This window comes from Borostomias antarcticus, assembly GCF_949987555.1.
Source record: "Borostomias antarcticus genome assembly, chromosome: 13".
Classification (NCBI taxonomy): domain Eukaryota; kingdom Metazoa; phylum Chordata; class Actinopteri; order Stomiiformes; family Stomiidae; genus Borostomias; species Borostomias antarcticus.
The window spans coordinates 3,819,841-3,834,840 of record NC_140246.1 but is presented as its reverse complement, the minus strand read 5'-3'; the positions used below and the strand labels follow the sequence as shown (position 1 = coordinate 3,834,840).

General features: G+C 47.2%; 1 protein-coding gene across 1 annotated transcript in view; it reads left to right on the top strand.

Moving 5' to 3' along the window:
* Positions 1–2,192: 2,192 nt before the first annotated feature.
* Positions 2,193–15,000, top strand: part of sox5 (SRY-box transcription factor 5) — a gene marked incomplete at its 5' end in the record, with an annotated part of 90,557 nt that continues 77,749 nt past the window's right edge. Inside the window, 2 exon segments of the mRNA XM_084447778.1 lie at positions 2,193–2,381; positions 14,400–14,613. Coding sequence (XP_084303904.1) covers positions 2,193–2,381; positions 14,400–14,613 — 403 coding nt within the window.

Sequence of the window (15,000 nt, the reverse complement as noted above, 5' to 3'; positions counted from 1 at the left end):
TGTGAAACACCAGAGTCCTAGGATACTGCTCGCTCTCTCTCTCTCTCTCTCTCTCTCTCTCTCTCTCTCTCTCTCTCTCTCTCTCTCACTCACTCACTCACTCACACAGACACACACACACACACAAACACACACACACACAGGTACACACACACACAGGTACACATACACACACACACACACACACACACAGGTACACATACACAGACACACACACACACACACACACAGGTACACACACAGACACACACACACACGTTCCTATATCTACCCTGACCACCTGTTAGCAGACCAAAAAAGCAGTCAACTATTGTTTTGCAGCACTTACTAAGTAAGTCCAGTCCTCTATCAGTTAAAAAGTAGATCATTTGTCATTATCTCAACCTATAGCCTTTGTTTTGCACGAGTCAGCATTCATGGGAAGAGGAAGGGACTGAGCAGGCCTAGATAATAGCACGCAGACAAAGCTATGGATTTACTGATCCCTCTCTCTCTCCCTCTCTCTCTATCTCCCTCTCTCTCTCTCTCTCTCTCTCTCTCTCTCTATCTCCCTCTATCTCCCTCTCTCTCTCTATCTCCCTCTCTCTATCTATCTCCCTCTCCCCCTCTCTCTCACTCTCTCTCTATATCGCCCTCTCTCTCCCTCTCTCTTTCTCTCTCTCTCTCTCCCTCTCTCTCTCTCTGTCTCTCCCGTCTGCCCTCATATCTGCTCTGGCTTTTTCTCAGGCCGTCCGCTGAGAAACATTACTGTATATCTTGTTTGCCTTACCGCTTTCATAAAGCAAATAAGCAATAAATTAGGGGGGGGGGGGGTGGGGGGGTGGTAAGAACAATGCCAGATGTGCAGCTAGAGGAAATCCAACAGAGCTGGAGAATAATCCGTTTACAGTTCAAGGTTACGACAACCCAGGATAGGGCTGGGGGTATGGATGGAGGCTGGGGGTATGGATAGAAGCTACGGGTATGGATAAAGACTGGGGGTATGAATAGATGCTGGGGGTATGGATGGAGGCTGGGGGTATGGATGGAGGCTGGGGGTATGGATGGAGGCTGGGGGTATGGATAGAGGCTAGGGGTATGGATAGAGGCCGGGACTGTTTCTCATGCCTGCTGTTGCTCCCAACCTCTCAGGATGCTTGCGTTTTAGAATGACAGTTTTTCTCCCACTTTTCTGCCCTCCTCTCTCTGTCTCTCCAGCAGCGAAGAGAGAGAGAGAGAGAGAGAGAGAGAGAGAGAGAGAGAGAAAGACGGAAAGAGAGAGAGACAGAGAGAGAGAGAGAGAGAGAGAGAGAGAGAAAGACAGAGAGAGAGAGAGAGAGAGAGAGAGGGAGAGAGCTATTACCAGGTCATCATAGCTATAGCTTCAATGCTGAGGGGGGGCTTCTGAAAGCACTCAGGCGACTGTGTGAACTACATTAAATCCTATTATAGCAGCACATTCATCCCACCCTATTCACCATGGCTGAGTGTGCATCAGGAGGGACGAGAGTTCACCTAATAGGTGCTGACTCACTCCTTCCACCGCCGACAGGAAACAAAGCCAAGTAACAGTGTGTGGTGTCTGTGCTTGTAGTTTCCCCTTTTCCCTCACGTTAGCGCCTCAGGGCTTCCCCAGGTGAACGCAGCGTACCTGTCGTCTCCGCGTAGCGCTCTGAAAGTCTATCGTCACGCCTGGGTCACTTCTGATAACAATCGTGGCCGAGTTTTGCGGAAAGAGTACATGCGTACAAATGCGCGTGCACACACACACACACACACACACACACACACAGCCTCACGATAAACAAACGAGGAGGTAGCTCACACGAGAACGATACCGCGCGGAGAGGTGTGTCTTTTATGCCGGCGTATCACCGAATCACCTCGGTTTTTTTTGGAACGGAAGCGTCTCTGCTGTGGTAAACACGACCAGCGCTGCTGCCCAGCTCGCTGTGTGGACAGAGAGAGAGATGGAGGGGGGTTTCTGAGCAACACAGATAGCGGACGATCCCCGGTCTGGTCTGCTCGATGGGGTCGAATAAGCAGCTGTATAACTATTATAATCGATTATTACTACTGTACGACTGTAACTGTGACAATCAACGGTGCCCACTTCACTCTGCAAGAGTCCCTGTCTTCCAACGCTAATATCATCCATTGAATGTTACTCACTCTCTCCCCCTCTCTCTCTCTCTCTCTCTCTCTTTTCCAGGATGTCTTCCAAGCGACCAGCCTCTCCATATGGGGGGACAGATGGAGAGGTAGTCATGGCAACGGGCAGGCCGCGACTGGAGGAGGAGAGCGAGGGAGGCGTCCACCTCCCCCTGGCCTCCTACTGCGCCAAGGTGTCCCCGCGAAGCCCCCGCACCCTGGACAGCCCCCCCGCCCTGCACAGCAGCATGGTAGGACCCCCCCCCCCCCCCCCCACGCTCACATGCTCTCACACACACACACACACAGGCATAGACACACGCACACACACAGGCATACACACACACACAGACACACAGGCATAGACACACACACACAGGCATACACACACACACACGCATACACACACACACACACAGGCATACAGTACACACAAGCATACACACACACGCACACACACACACACACACACACACACAGGCATACCTGCACCTTTCAATTCTCACCTTCAACTTCTCATTGGCTGCTTAAACCCCACTTTGCTTTCCCATTGGTCCCCTGTGCCAGTGTACCCCGTATGTGTGATACCCCCTCTCTGGCCTGTCTGAAAGCCGTGTGCTTCATCAGGAGAGGGAAAAAAAACCTCAGGACAATTGAACAAACAGAATGCCAGCTATTTTTTGATGATTGAATTCGGAAATATGTCCGCAACCTCCGCAGTGACGCGCCTTCCAAGGTAGCGGGTACTGTAATATTTTCCAGACAGAGCGGCCAAGGCTGCTGTTCTGGATGCATCACTGTGTTTTCTTATTCTGGGACGAGCCGAGGCAGAGTGTTCCTGAGGCGGCGTGACTCTGAGCCAGCGAGGTGTTCCCCAACCGGCGAGGCAGAGTGTTCCTGAGGCAGAGTGTTCCTGAGGCAGAGTGTTTCTGAGGCAGAGTGTTTCTGAGCCAGCGAGACAGTGTGTTTCTGAAGCAGAGTGTTTCTGAGGCAGAGTGTTCCTGAGCCAGCGAGGCAGAGTGTTCCTGAAGCAGAGTGTTCCTGAGGCAGAGTGTTCCTGAGCCAGCGAGGCAGAGTGTTCCTGAGCCAGCGAGGCAGAGTGTTCCTGAGCCAGCGAGGCAGAGTGTTCCTCAAGCAGAGTGTTCCTGAGGCAGAGTGTTCCTGAGCCAGCGAGGCAGAGTGTTCCTGAAGCAGAGTGTTCCTGAGGCAGAGTGTTCCTGAAGCAGAGTGTTCCTGAGGCAGAGTGTTCCTGAGCCAGCGAGGCAGAGTGTTCCTGAGGCAGTGTGTTTCTGAAGCAGAGTGTTCCTGAGGCAGAGTGTTCCTGAGCCAGCGAGGCAGAGTGTTCCTGAGCCAGCGAGGCAGAGTGTTCCTGAGCCAGCGAGGCAGAGTGTTCCTGAGCCAGCGAGGCAGAGTGTTCCTGAGCCAGCGAGGCAGAGTGTTCCTGAGCCGGCGTGACTGAGCCAGCGAGGCAGAGTGTTCCTGAGCCAGCGAGGCAGAGTGTTCCTGAGCCAGCGAGGCAGAGTGTTCCTGAGCCAGCGAGGCAGAGTGTTTCTGAAGCAGAGTGTTCCTGAGGCAGAGTGTTCCTGAGCCAGCGAGGCAGAGTGTTCCTGAGGCAGAGTGTTCCTGAGCCAGCGAGGCAGAGTGTTCCTGAGCCGGCGTGACTGTGAGCCAGCGAGGCAGAGTCGGACTAAATGTTCCTTGCGTGACTGCAAATATGAGTCATGTTGTTCTGTATGAAGTGTGACATTGTGTGGAGTCGGTGCTGAATGTATATACAGGCTGTGTAGGGTGGTGTGTGTGTGTGTGCGTGTGTGTGCGTGTGTGTGCGTGCGTGTGTGTGTGTGTGTTTGTTTGGGTGTGTATGACTGTACTGTACGGCATGGGAGTATAGTTGTGTGTATGGCCAAATGCTTTATTTTACAGCGCCCTGTGTTTGTTTAGTGTGTGTGTGTGCATGTGTGTGTGTGTGTGTGGACTCCCTCACGTTGAGACACACCTGAAGAGCGGCATGTTGAGCGTTTTAGACCTTTCCCCCCCGACGATAAACCCTCCAAAGGCAAACTCTGGAAATCAATGCAGCAGTAAAACAATGAAAGGGTGCTTAGGAGCCATAATGGTGAGCTAATTCACTAATTACCATGCTGATTACACATCTGTGGCCCGGACTCTGCTGTTTGACTATAAACCAAAGTCTCCTCTCCCCCACCGCGTTGGCGTTATCAGGACCACTGCAACTGAGGAGACAGAGAGAGAGAGAGGGTGTGTGTGTGTGTGTGTGTGTGTGGTGTGTGTGTGTGTGTGTGTGTGTGTGTGTGTGTATGTGTGTGTGTGTGTGTGTGTGTGTGTGTGTGTGTGTGTGTGTGAGAGAGAGAGAGAAAATAAGCTCAGACTGGCCATTATCTATTACATGTTCATGACCTGGGAGATATAGTAGGGGTAAATATTTCACACTGCAACAACAAAACAGATATTTGATAAGAATAAGAGACGGTGACGTGTATAATGATAAAGGTTATAATTATACTACAGTATGATCACCTTTATTACAATGTTATTATTTATTGAAGCATTAACTCGTGAGAGGGTGTGGTATATCGCCAATATACCACCGGTTGTGTTCTCCAGTCATGTGTTGTGTTCTGTGGGTTGTGTTCTCCGGTCATGTGTTCTGTTCGGTGGTTGTGTTCTCCGGTCATGTGTTGTGTTCTGTGGGTTGTGTTCTCCGGTCATGGGTTCCGTTCGGTGGTTGTGTTCTCCGGTCATGTGTTGTGTTCTGTGGGTTGTGTTCTCCGGTCATGTGTTCTGTTCGGTGGTTGTGTTCTCCAGTCATGTGTTGTGTTCTGTGGGTTGTGTTCTGTGGGTTGTGTTCTGCGGTTATGTGTTGTGTTCTGTGGGTTGTGTTCTGGTAATAAGCTAAGGAATTTCATATTCCCTGGAGGAACAGCTATGACATCCAATAGTTAACATGGGTTTGGGACCATAAGCCACATGGAAAGTGTCTGTTACAATTTCTTTCAGCAATGTTTCCTACCCCTGGATACGATCCGCTATTCCATAGCGATGAACGAGCCCTAGCAACCAAAACTAATGCCAAACTTGAATTTTGATAGCAACCAGCTAGCGATGAAGGATACTGTAGTTTGCTGTGGAATATATACAGTATGAAATGCCAACAAACTGGTTAGGCTATTATTTGACTAATGTGACGTGCCAGATGGTTTGTTCCACACAACCATCTGGGAAGGCTTCATTGGAAACTGTTTGGAAAAGAGCAGGAACTTACAAAAATACTTGGCAAGTGATTGGATGAACCATCTGTCTATCACTGTCTATCGCAGGCTAACTTCAACCAATTTTAGGCTACTGTGTCACTGAAGGATTTACTGCTCTTGCTGTCGTCACACCTAAGCCACGCCCCTAGCTGCCTCGAATTCATGTTGAACCTCGCCAGACTGATGTGTGTGAGAAAAAGAATGTGAGCTTGTGAGATCAGGATGTTATTTTACCACCTGTTGCAATATATAAAGGTAGTGACTAGTTTTACGGCAGCTGAAAGTAACGATTTCAAGCATTTTACCCATAAATACCTGTTATTTGGGTTATGGTTAGGGTTCGGGATAGGGTTACAGTTGGTTAGGTTTTGAATACCCCAAAACAAGATTCAGCTGAGATTTTGAGGCGGTAGATAGGGTGGCATAAAAATAGCGGGCATGTTTATTCTGACGGCTGCCGTAAGAATAGACTCTGCCCAGTAATAATGACATGCTGGGTAGCATAGCTTTAGATGAACAGGGTTTTTTCACCCGATGTTAACACAACAATCTAGTAAGGTAGTTACTTTATGTAGCTGGCTAGAGATATTTGCCCCCAAAGCATTTTACAACTTGTTTCATTTGTGATAAACAAGTACAGCCACCGACAAAGAGTGCAGCACCAAATGGCATTTAAGTTGAAACGAAAACAAAGTTGATGATATAATACAAAAAATGTAATATATATATATAAGTATATTTCCCCACCCGGAATGCCTGGGGGCATCTTGTGCAAATTCAGTGCAAATTATCTGCATGGTGTTTAAAATTCTAACTCCACAAATGCTTATGGAACACATCATCTATGTATATCCCAAAATGTAATGAGCTCTAGTTAGGCTGAAGCTGACTCGGCCTAGAGAGGGGGACTTCAGGCCTGCAGCTAGAGGCAGCCAGGCTAATGCTGAAGCCAGAAGTGGCAAGGGTAGCTTATTCATGAACATAATTCAATATCAAGGAACCCACTAAGCCTAGCTATTATGTAATTATGTTTATAGCCAAACATTTTAAGGCACCTAGAAGGGGGGCCTCTTTCCCACTATGTTACATTTTACATTTGCATTCACTGCTAAATATTAAAAATAAATCTATCAAACAAATGGATTACCTATATCCCCCAAATTAATTTATAAAACAACTTGATTTATTCTTAAACTTCATTTAAAAAAAATACACATGTTTATTTTCCAATAGCAGAAAATTACATCAATTTACCTCAAAATCGTTTTGCTGAATAATTCCCTCAACTGGGATGTGACAGATGAAATGTTTATATGTGGTAGACTGGTGTCAACTCAGAAAGGTCTTCAGATGCAAATTAGCATTAGCCTACCTAGTATTCAAGGGAGGGACTATAGGGGGCCGTTACCTCAGGGGGCTCCTCTACCGCGAGTTCATGTCATTTAACCCGTATTATTAAAGTGGGACAGTAATTGACCTCAGTCGGAAAAAAAATCAAATATGAGACTCCAGCCGGTTGACTGACAACAGGAGTGGTTTGAGCAGAAAATACAAAACACCAACAGGGAGGAGAGGAGGGGATGACTGACTGAAGCTGCATATTTGATGTGGATTATTAAGTCGCAGCAATCTTCTGGACGGGTGGATTTAGCGGCGGTTTGGCATGTGTAAGATGTGTAAGTTTGCTGGGGCTTTGGAGTCAATCCCTTCCGCGCTGACTGGCAGAAGAGTTGAGTGAGAGGGAGATTTACACGGGAGGGCTCCGAGGGGCTTTGTCACGCCTATTGTACAAAGTGATATGGAGAGTAAATCGACTGCGCTCGTCCCTGGGTAGCGACTGGCTGTACAGGCAAGCAGCGAGAGGAGATTACCGCTTTATCTTGTCATAGTAAATGAACACGGCAGCGGCGCCGAGGCGCAGGCGGCAGCGGCAACGCGCTGACCTCTTCATCTGCTTCAGAGCTGCCGCTCAAACGAGACAGACGCACATGCGAAGAGAAACCTTGTTTTCTCTCTTCTTTGAATGTGTTTTCTGGAGAGTGCTAGCGTAAACGATGAGGTGTGTGTTTATCCGTTTCTCGCCCGAGTCCCCGGTGTTCTAGAAAAGCTGTTCAAAGTTGTAGAGACGGGTTCTCCGCACAGGTGATAATGGCTACAGCATGTGGTAATTACTAGTCTACCTTATTGTCTGCTTAATGAGCGATGCGCGCTGAGGGGGAACTTATCTGAATATCCATCTGCCTTCTCCTGTCCAAATTCTTCTTCTATAGGCTCCCGGTGCCTTCATCTGAATTTGACAGATTTTAAGACTCACAACACTCTGAAACGCAGTGGTCACACTTAATTTCTCCTGCCAGCGCTGTCATAATGGATAAACAGGCGCTTGCCTGTCTTAAAAAATATTGGCACGCATGGAACTGTTATTTAAAATACAGAAAAGACAGCTGCACATTAAGTTGCTCAGACAAAATGAAGCTTCTGTTCGTTTGATTTTGTTTAATGAATGACACATGGCATAAAAACATGTATGTATACGTGATTATTATTATTACTATTATTATTATTATTATTTTGCTTCAATTCGATATATTTCTCTTTGTGTGTGTATGTGTGGGAAGGTGGGATGGGGGGCACATTGCGATTTAACAACTAAAAAACGTCCCAGCCCCGTGGGTATAGAGTGTGGACCTGGGGAATAGGGGCTTCTCTGTGGCTCAGTGTGTTATGAGAAGTGAACGTTTGTCCTCTGAGCGGGGTTTGAGGTGTGTGTGTGTGTGAGAGAGAGAGAGAGAGAGAGAGAGAGGGAGAGGGGGGGTGTGAGAGTGTGCCCCAGCCTCAGGGAACTCTGAATCAGTGCTGAAGATGTCTGTGTTTAGCCGTAGCACTCCAAGGGGATTTGATGTGTGTGTGTGTGTGTGTGTGTGTGTTTGTGTGTGTGTGTGTGTGTGTGTGTGTGTGTGTGAGAGAGTTTGTGTGTGTGTGTGTGTGTGGCAGGGGATTGGAAGTGTGATCAGTGTTACTCTGGGACGGATCCTGTTGACATCCCCAGATACAGGCTGTGTGTACATGCAGGGGGGTGAGATGTAACATTGGACATGACTTGATCCAAGACCCACTGACATCAAACATTCACACACCTTCCAGCCACTGGCCAGGAGAGGCCTGGTACCCTCCCTCCCTCCCTCCCTCACTCCCTCCCTCAATCCCTCCCTCCCTCCCTCCCTCCCTCCCTCCCTCCCTCCCTCCCTCCCTCCCTCCCTCACTCACTCACTCACACTCACTCACTCACTCACTCACTCACTCACTCACTCACTCACTCACTCACTCACTCACTCACTCACACTCACTCACTCACTCACTCACTCACTCACCCTCCCTCCTCCCATACGACTCCTCTGTTCTGCTACAAACAAACAAAAAAGAAAGAGAGTGAAAGAGAGAGAGAGAGAGAGAGAGACCCTTTGAGGTAAATGGGTAGGTTTCTCCTACGGGGTGGGGTGGGGAGGGGGGGGCGCAAAGACGGAGAAAGAGGGAAGAAAGATGAAAAAACGAAGCGAGGGAACATGAACAGCGGCATCTGCGCTGGCGGAAGGAAAAAATAGCATTTGGAATATGATTTTTTTGGCAGGAGTTAAGTGTGTTTAAATCAGCTCCTCACTGATGAGCTTAAGAAGACAAAAGTTGTTTAATTCTGTCGCCATGCAGAAGCACTAAAGGGATAAAGCAGCGAGAGGGGAGAGAGGCGCAGTTCTACTTTGTTTCAGTCGTTTGGAGGAGAATTGACATCTGCAAACTAAAAGCAGAACCGCCCACACTGTCAGCCTGGCGGATCAAATGCATATAAATACATATATTCACACTCGCACATTAACGCACAGATTTGCACGCTCGCGCGCACACACACACACACACACATATTTATGCACACATTCGCTCTCTCTCTCTCTCACACACACATACACATACTTATGCACACATTTTCTCTCTCTCACACACACACACACAAACATACCAGCTCATGCATGCATATTCAAATAAATACAAACATGCACACGCACACACAATGAGATATAGGCATAAACATTGACAGTATTCATAAATGCAAGCATACACACGTATCCACAGACGGATTCTTAGTTGTAGAAATTCTTATTTTCCTATTAGCACCCGCTCACACTGTCGGGACCTTGTGTGGCAGGTTGTCGGTTCGACGCCTGAGTGGGCCCCTGTAAGCCGCGGCTGGTTAGTTGAATCGGCAGGGTAAATATGTCAAGACGCGTGGATTATGTGGAGGAATATAAGCCAGTTAAGTTGCCCTGGATAAGGGTGTCTGCTTCGCACATAAATAATGTCAAGTCCCTAATGTCTGGGCTCTTTGAAGAGTCATCATGTTGTATTTAATTCCCTTTGATTAAGTAGTGACCCTCATTGTGGACGTCTTCTCGGTGACATCTCCACGGAGACGACAGGGGAAAGAGAGCAGCGCAGCCCCCCACTCCCTCCCTCCCTCCCCTCCCTCCCTCCCTCCCCTCCCTCCCTCCCTCCCCTCATCTCTTTTTGTGTTTGTTTGCGAGACATCTTTCTAGAAATAAAGAGTGCTGGAGTGTGGAGTGGGGTGCAGGATTAGAGAAATGGGATGTGACAGGTGTGACTGCGCCTTTAAGATGCCTGCCTCTCCACTGTGGGCAGTCACAACTCAGACAGCCCGCCTGCCAGCCAGCCGACACTCTCTCTCTCTCTCTCTCTCTCTCTGTCTCTCTCTCTCTCTCTCCCGCAGTCCCTCTTTCAGTCCGTCAGTTCTCTCTGTCAGTCATGTTGACGTTTGCATGTTTTGATGAATCCTGTTTTATCAGAAGTGCTCTTTTTATATTCTGAATTCCTCTAATCCCTTATAGTGAAAGACGGAGAGAGAGAGAAGGAGAAAGAGATAGAGAGATAGAGAGAGAGAGAAGGAGAAAGAGAGAGAGATACTGTAGAGAGAGAGAAGGAGAAAGAGATGGAGAGAGAGAGAGATAGAGAGAGATGGAGAGAGAGAAGGAGAAAGAGATGGAGAGAGAGTGAGAGAGAGAGGAGAGAGAGAGAGAGGAGAGAGAGACACACACACATAGTGGGGGAGAGAGGCTGAATCGCCCCCTGGCCCTCAGCAGACCAGAGAAGAAGAGAACGTGTGTGAGTGTGTGGAGATCATGGGACCAGAGCTTCACATCAGTGAGCATCAGGTGATTCTCAGCCAGGGAGATATGATGGAAACCCGTGAATTACTCTAACAACATTGTATCTGTGGATGTAGCACACACACACACACATACACAAACACACACACGTGCACACACACACGCACACACACACTGTTAAAGTTGTGTACATATACCATGCCGTGATATCCACTGTAATGTTAGACCCAGGGGAATAGCAGTTCATAAAGTCATATCTTCATTAATAATGAGGAACATTGACTTATTCAGTCTGTGGTATGCAGGCGCAGTGTGTGCGTGCGTGCGTGCGTGTGTGTGCGTGTGTGTGACTTCTCTCTGTCTAAGTGAGAATTGTTTCTGAAGCCCTTTCTGCGTGTTGCGTCCCAGACAATGAAATCAGTATCAATCCTGAACCCCCTCACTCGTCCTACTGTGGCACACTGCTGTTGATCTTCACATAACTACTGGAGTGAAAACTCCTAGGATTCAGATACTGTAAGAATGACTTGTTCTACAATCTGAGGTGTGTGTATTAAGTTTAGTACTTGTTCTGCAAGCTGTGGTGTGTAATTGAGTTTAGTAGTTCTACCAGCTGTGGTGTGTAATTGAGTTTAGTAGTTCTACCAGCTGTGGTGTGTAGAGTTTAGTAGTTCTACCAGCTGTGGTCTGTGTATGAATTTTACTAGTTCTACCAGCTGTGGTGTGTGTGTTAAGTATAGTAGTTCTACCAGCTGTGGTGTGTAACTAAGTTCAGTGTGTGTATTAAGTTTAGTGTGTGTATTAAGTTTAGTAATTGTACCAGCTGTGGTGTGTGTATTAAGTATAGTAGTTGTACCAGCTGTGGTGTGTAACTAAGTTTAGTGTGTGTATTAAGTATAGTAGTTGTACCAGCTGTGATGTGTAATTAAGTTTAGTGTGTGTATTAAGTATAGTAGTTGTACCAGCTGTGATGTGTAATTAAGTTAAGTGTGTGTGTTAAGTATAGTAGTTGTACCAGCTGTGGTGTGTAACTAAGTTTAGTGTGTGTATTAAGTATGGTAGTTCTACTAGCTGTGATGTGTATATTACCGTCAGTATACATGTAGTAGTTGTACCAGCTGTGGTGTATATTAAGTTTATTTTTATTTATTTTTTACTCGTTTTTTTATATCGTTTTAATATTGTTTTGTCTTTTAACTGTTCGAAATAAACGTTCAAAATCAAGTTTAGTGTGTGTATTAAGTATAGTAGTTGGACCAGCTGTGATGAGTAATTAAGTTTTCTGTGTGTGTATTAAGTTTAGAAATTCTACCAGCTGTGCTGTGTGTATTAAGTTTAGTGTGTATTATGTACTGTACAATATAGTAGTTGTATTAGCTGTGCTGTGTAATTAAGTTTAGTGTGTGTATTAAGTTTAGTAGTTGTACCAGCTGTGGTGTGTATTACGTTTAGTGTGTGTATTAAGTATAGTAGTTGTATCAGCTGTGATGTGTAATTAAGTTTAGTGTGTGTATTAAGTCTAGTGTGTGTATTAAGTTTAGTAGTTGTACCAGCTGTGGTGTGTGTATTAAGTTTAGTAGTTGTACCAGCTGTGGTGTGTGTATTAAGTTTAGTAGTTCTACCAGCTGAGGTGTGTGTATTAAGTTTAGTAGTTCTACCAGCTGTGGTGTGTGTATTAAGTTTAGTAGTTGTACCAGCTGTGGTGTGTGTATTAAGTTTAGTAGTTGTACCAGCTGTGGTGTGTGTATTAAGTTTAGTAGTTCTACCAGCTGAGGTGTGTGTATTAAGTTTAGTAGTTGTACCAGCTGTGGTATGTGTATTAAGTTTAGTAGTTGTACCAGCTGTGGTGTGTGTATTAAGTTTAGTAGTTGTACCAGCTGTGGTGTGTGTATTAAGTTTAGTGTGTGTATTAAGTGGAGTCAGTTGCTGTACTGTATGTAGGTGCTTATATTAGGTGCTTCCACATCAGCCTTGATCAGAGGCCAAGTTAATGATTAGGACCACATTACCTCAATAAACGCTCCCCACATGAACAAGAAAAACATGGGGAGATACTGTGTGTGTGTGTGTGTGTGTGTGTGTGTGTGTGTGTGTGTGTGTGTGTGTGTGTGTGTGTGTGTGTGTGTGCGTGCGTGCGAAGCCCTGTACCTCTGTACTGTTAGTTCTCCAGGGTTATCCCATTGTCACACACAGGCATGAACACACACACACACACACACACACACACACACACTAACCCTGCACTGCTACTGTACCTCTCACACAGGTGGTGAGACAGATACGTGGAGTCGATTAGCCAAAGATTAACCCTGATCTACAGATGGACTATCGACCTTGTCTGCTAATACCTGCTCTGTAATTACATTTTACAGAACTGACTCCCTGCTCGTTAAGACCTAGGGACCTGTGTGTGTGTGTGTGTGTGTGTGTGTGTGTGCGTGCGTGTGTGTCCCAAAGCTGATCAAGAGCTCCTGTCACATTGTCAGGTGTAATTTGGTTCACAATGCTCTTCAGTGTTTGTCTTACAGGGCCTTGTGTCAGAGATCAGAACTCAGGAAGCTTCTGCTAATCTTCTCCTCTAATGCCGGGCTCACACTACAGGATATTTAACATCCTAACCAATTTCGAAATCGGGTTACATTACGCACATAAGGAGAATCTTAACAGATATTCTTCTTGCGCATCTCAAACAAGCACACACAGCAAGATTTGAAAATAACGGCTCAGCACACACTACAGGATCTTATCGTGCCCGAGGGAGCAACGAACCACTGGTCTCGCCGTCTCACTTGTAAAGTCGGGACGTAATAATCTTAAATATCAAACATGTTTGATATTATCGGGGCCGCCCCGATGGGTCTGCGAGCCGATCGGGAGGTATAAGATTGGATCTGTAAACCCCTCACATTACAAGATAATCTGGGCTGATCATCGACCCCGACCAACGTTCCAGACCAGATCTCTCCTCCGATTGTCGGGAGGGGTGAATCGGGGATAAATCGGCCCAAAAATCCTGTAGTCTGAGCCCGGCTTAAATAACGCTAAAGATATTGTTGTGCCTTAGTGAGCAACATTCATTCAATTGATCGATACTGCGGCATTTATGCTCTGTGTATTGAATTAATGTCACATAATCCTAATGGGTTCTGTAGTGTATTTTTGTCCCGTGTTGTGTAGATGTTTGGGTTGAAGAGGGAGTTTTGTTTTTATTGTCATTAGTAGCGAAACTCTTCAGTGAGAAACTTGGACTTGCGGCAGTTTTTCTTGGACGCATGTCAAAGTGAAAACGACGAGCTTTTAAAGGAGCGTTTTGAGTCATGTAAGATTGTGTGAAATCCCTGCTGTTGTTTTGCCTGTCAAGTGGCTCCAAGTCACTCAAATGCAGATTCTTCAGGACGGAAGAGAGAAGGAGACGTGGAGGGAGAGAGGGAGAGAGAGAATATGAGAGGAAGAGTGCCCTAACTTAAGATGGCTGGCCGGGGATGAAAGTGTATCCTAGCAGGCTGAGAGAGGGGGAGGAGGGGAGGAGGGGTGGGAGGACGCCACTCACTTCTCTCCTTCCTTTTTCTTAGTTCCTCCCCTTTAGAGTTTACATTCCTCTCATCTCTGCATCTCCTCTCGTCCTCCTCTCATCTCCTCTCTTCTCTCTGCTTACCCCCCTTTTTTCTCTCCTCTCCCCTCTCCCCTCCTCTCCTCTCCTCTCTTCTCCTCTTCTCTTCTCCTCTCCCCTCCTCCCCTCTCCTCTCTCCTCCCCTCCCCTCCTCTCCCCTCCTCTCCTCTCCTCCGTACTCACCCCTCTCTCCTCTCTCTCTCCCCTCACCAGGAGCAGGATGGCGTTAAGAGGAGCTCCCTGAGCCCGTACCCCCAGCACAACTCGTCTACCTCACCGGGGAAGGAGGAGGCGGGGCGCGTGGGCGGCGAGGGGGGGGCGGCGGCGGCCCTGGGCACCCCGGAGAGACGCAAGGGCAGCCTGGCGGACGTGGTGGACACGCTGAAGCAGAGGAAGATGGAGGAGCTGATCAAGAACGAGCCGGAGGGTTAGTGTCAAAAAAGGGTGGGGTGGGTGGTGGGACGAACATGTGGTCTCCCAGTCAGACTGAGACGGTCTCTCTCCCTCTCCTCTCTCTCTCTCTCTCTTACACAAACACACATACTGAACACAAACATAAACCCCACTCTCCTTCTCTCTACCCCTTGCCCTCTCTCTCTCTCTCTCTCTCTCTCTCTCTCTCTCTCTTTCCGGGTGGCACTGTTGGGTGTTATTTAAATATGAAATGATGAATAAGTGTGTTAGTGATGAGCCCGTCCACTAGAGGAACAGCCTGGTCCTCTACGCCATCGTTCCCTCAGACCGTCTCTCCAAGTATTGCCTCTTTTTATTTATTTTTTTGGCGAATGTCTGTGTGCTACAGAGTCCCAGGTCC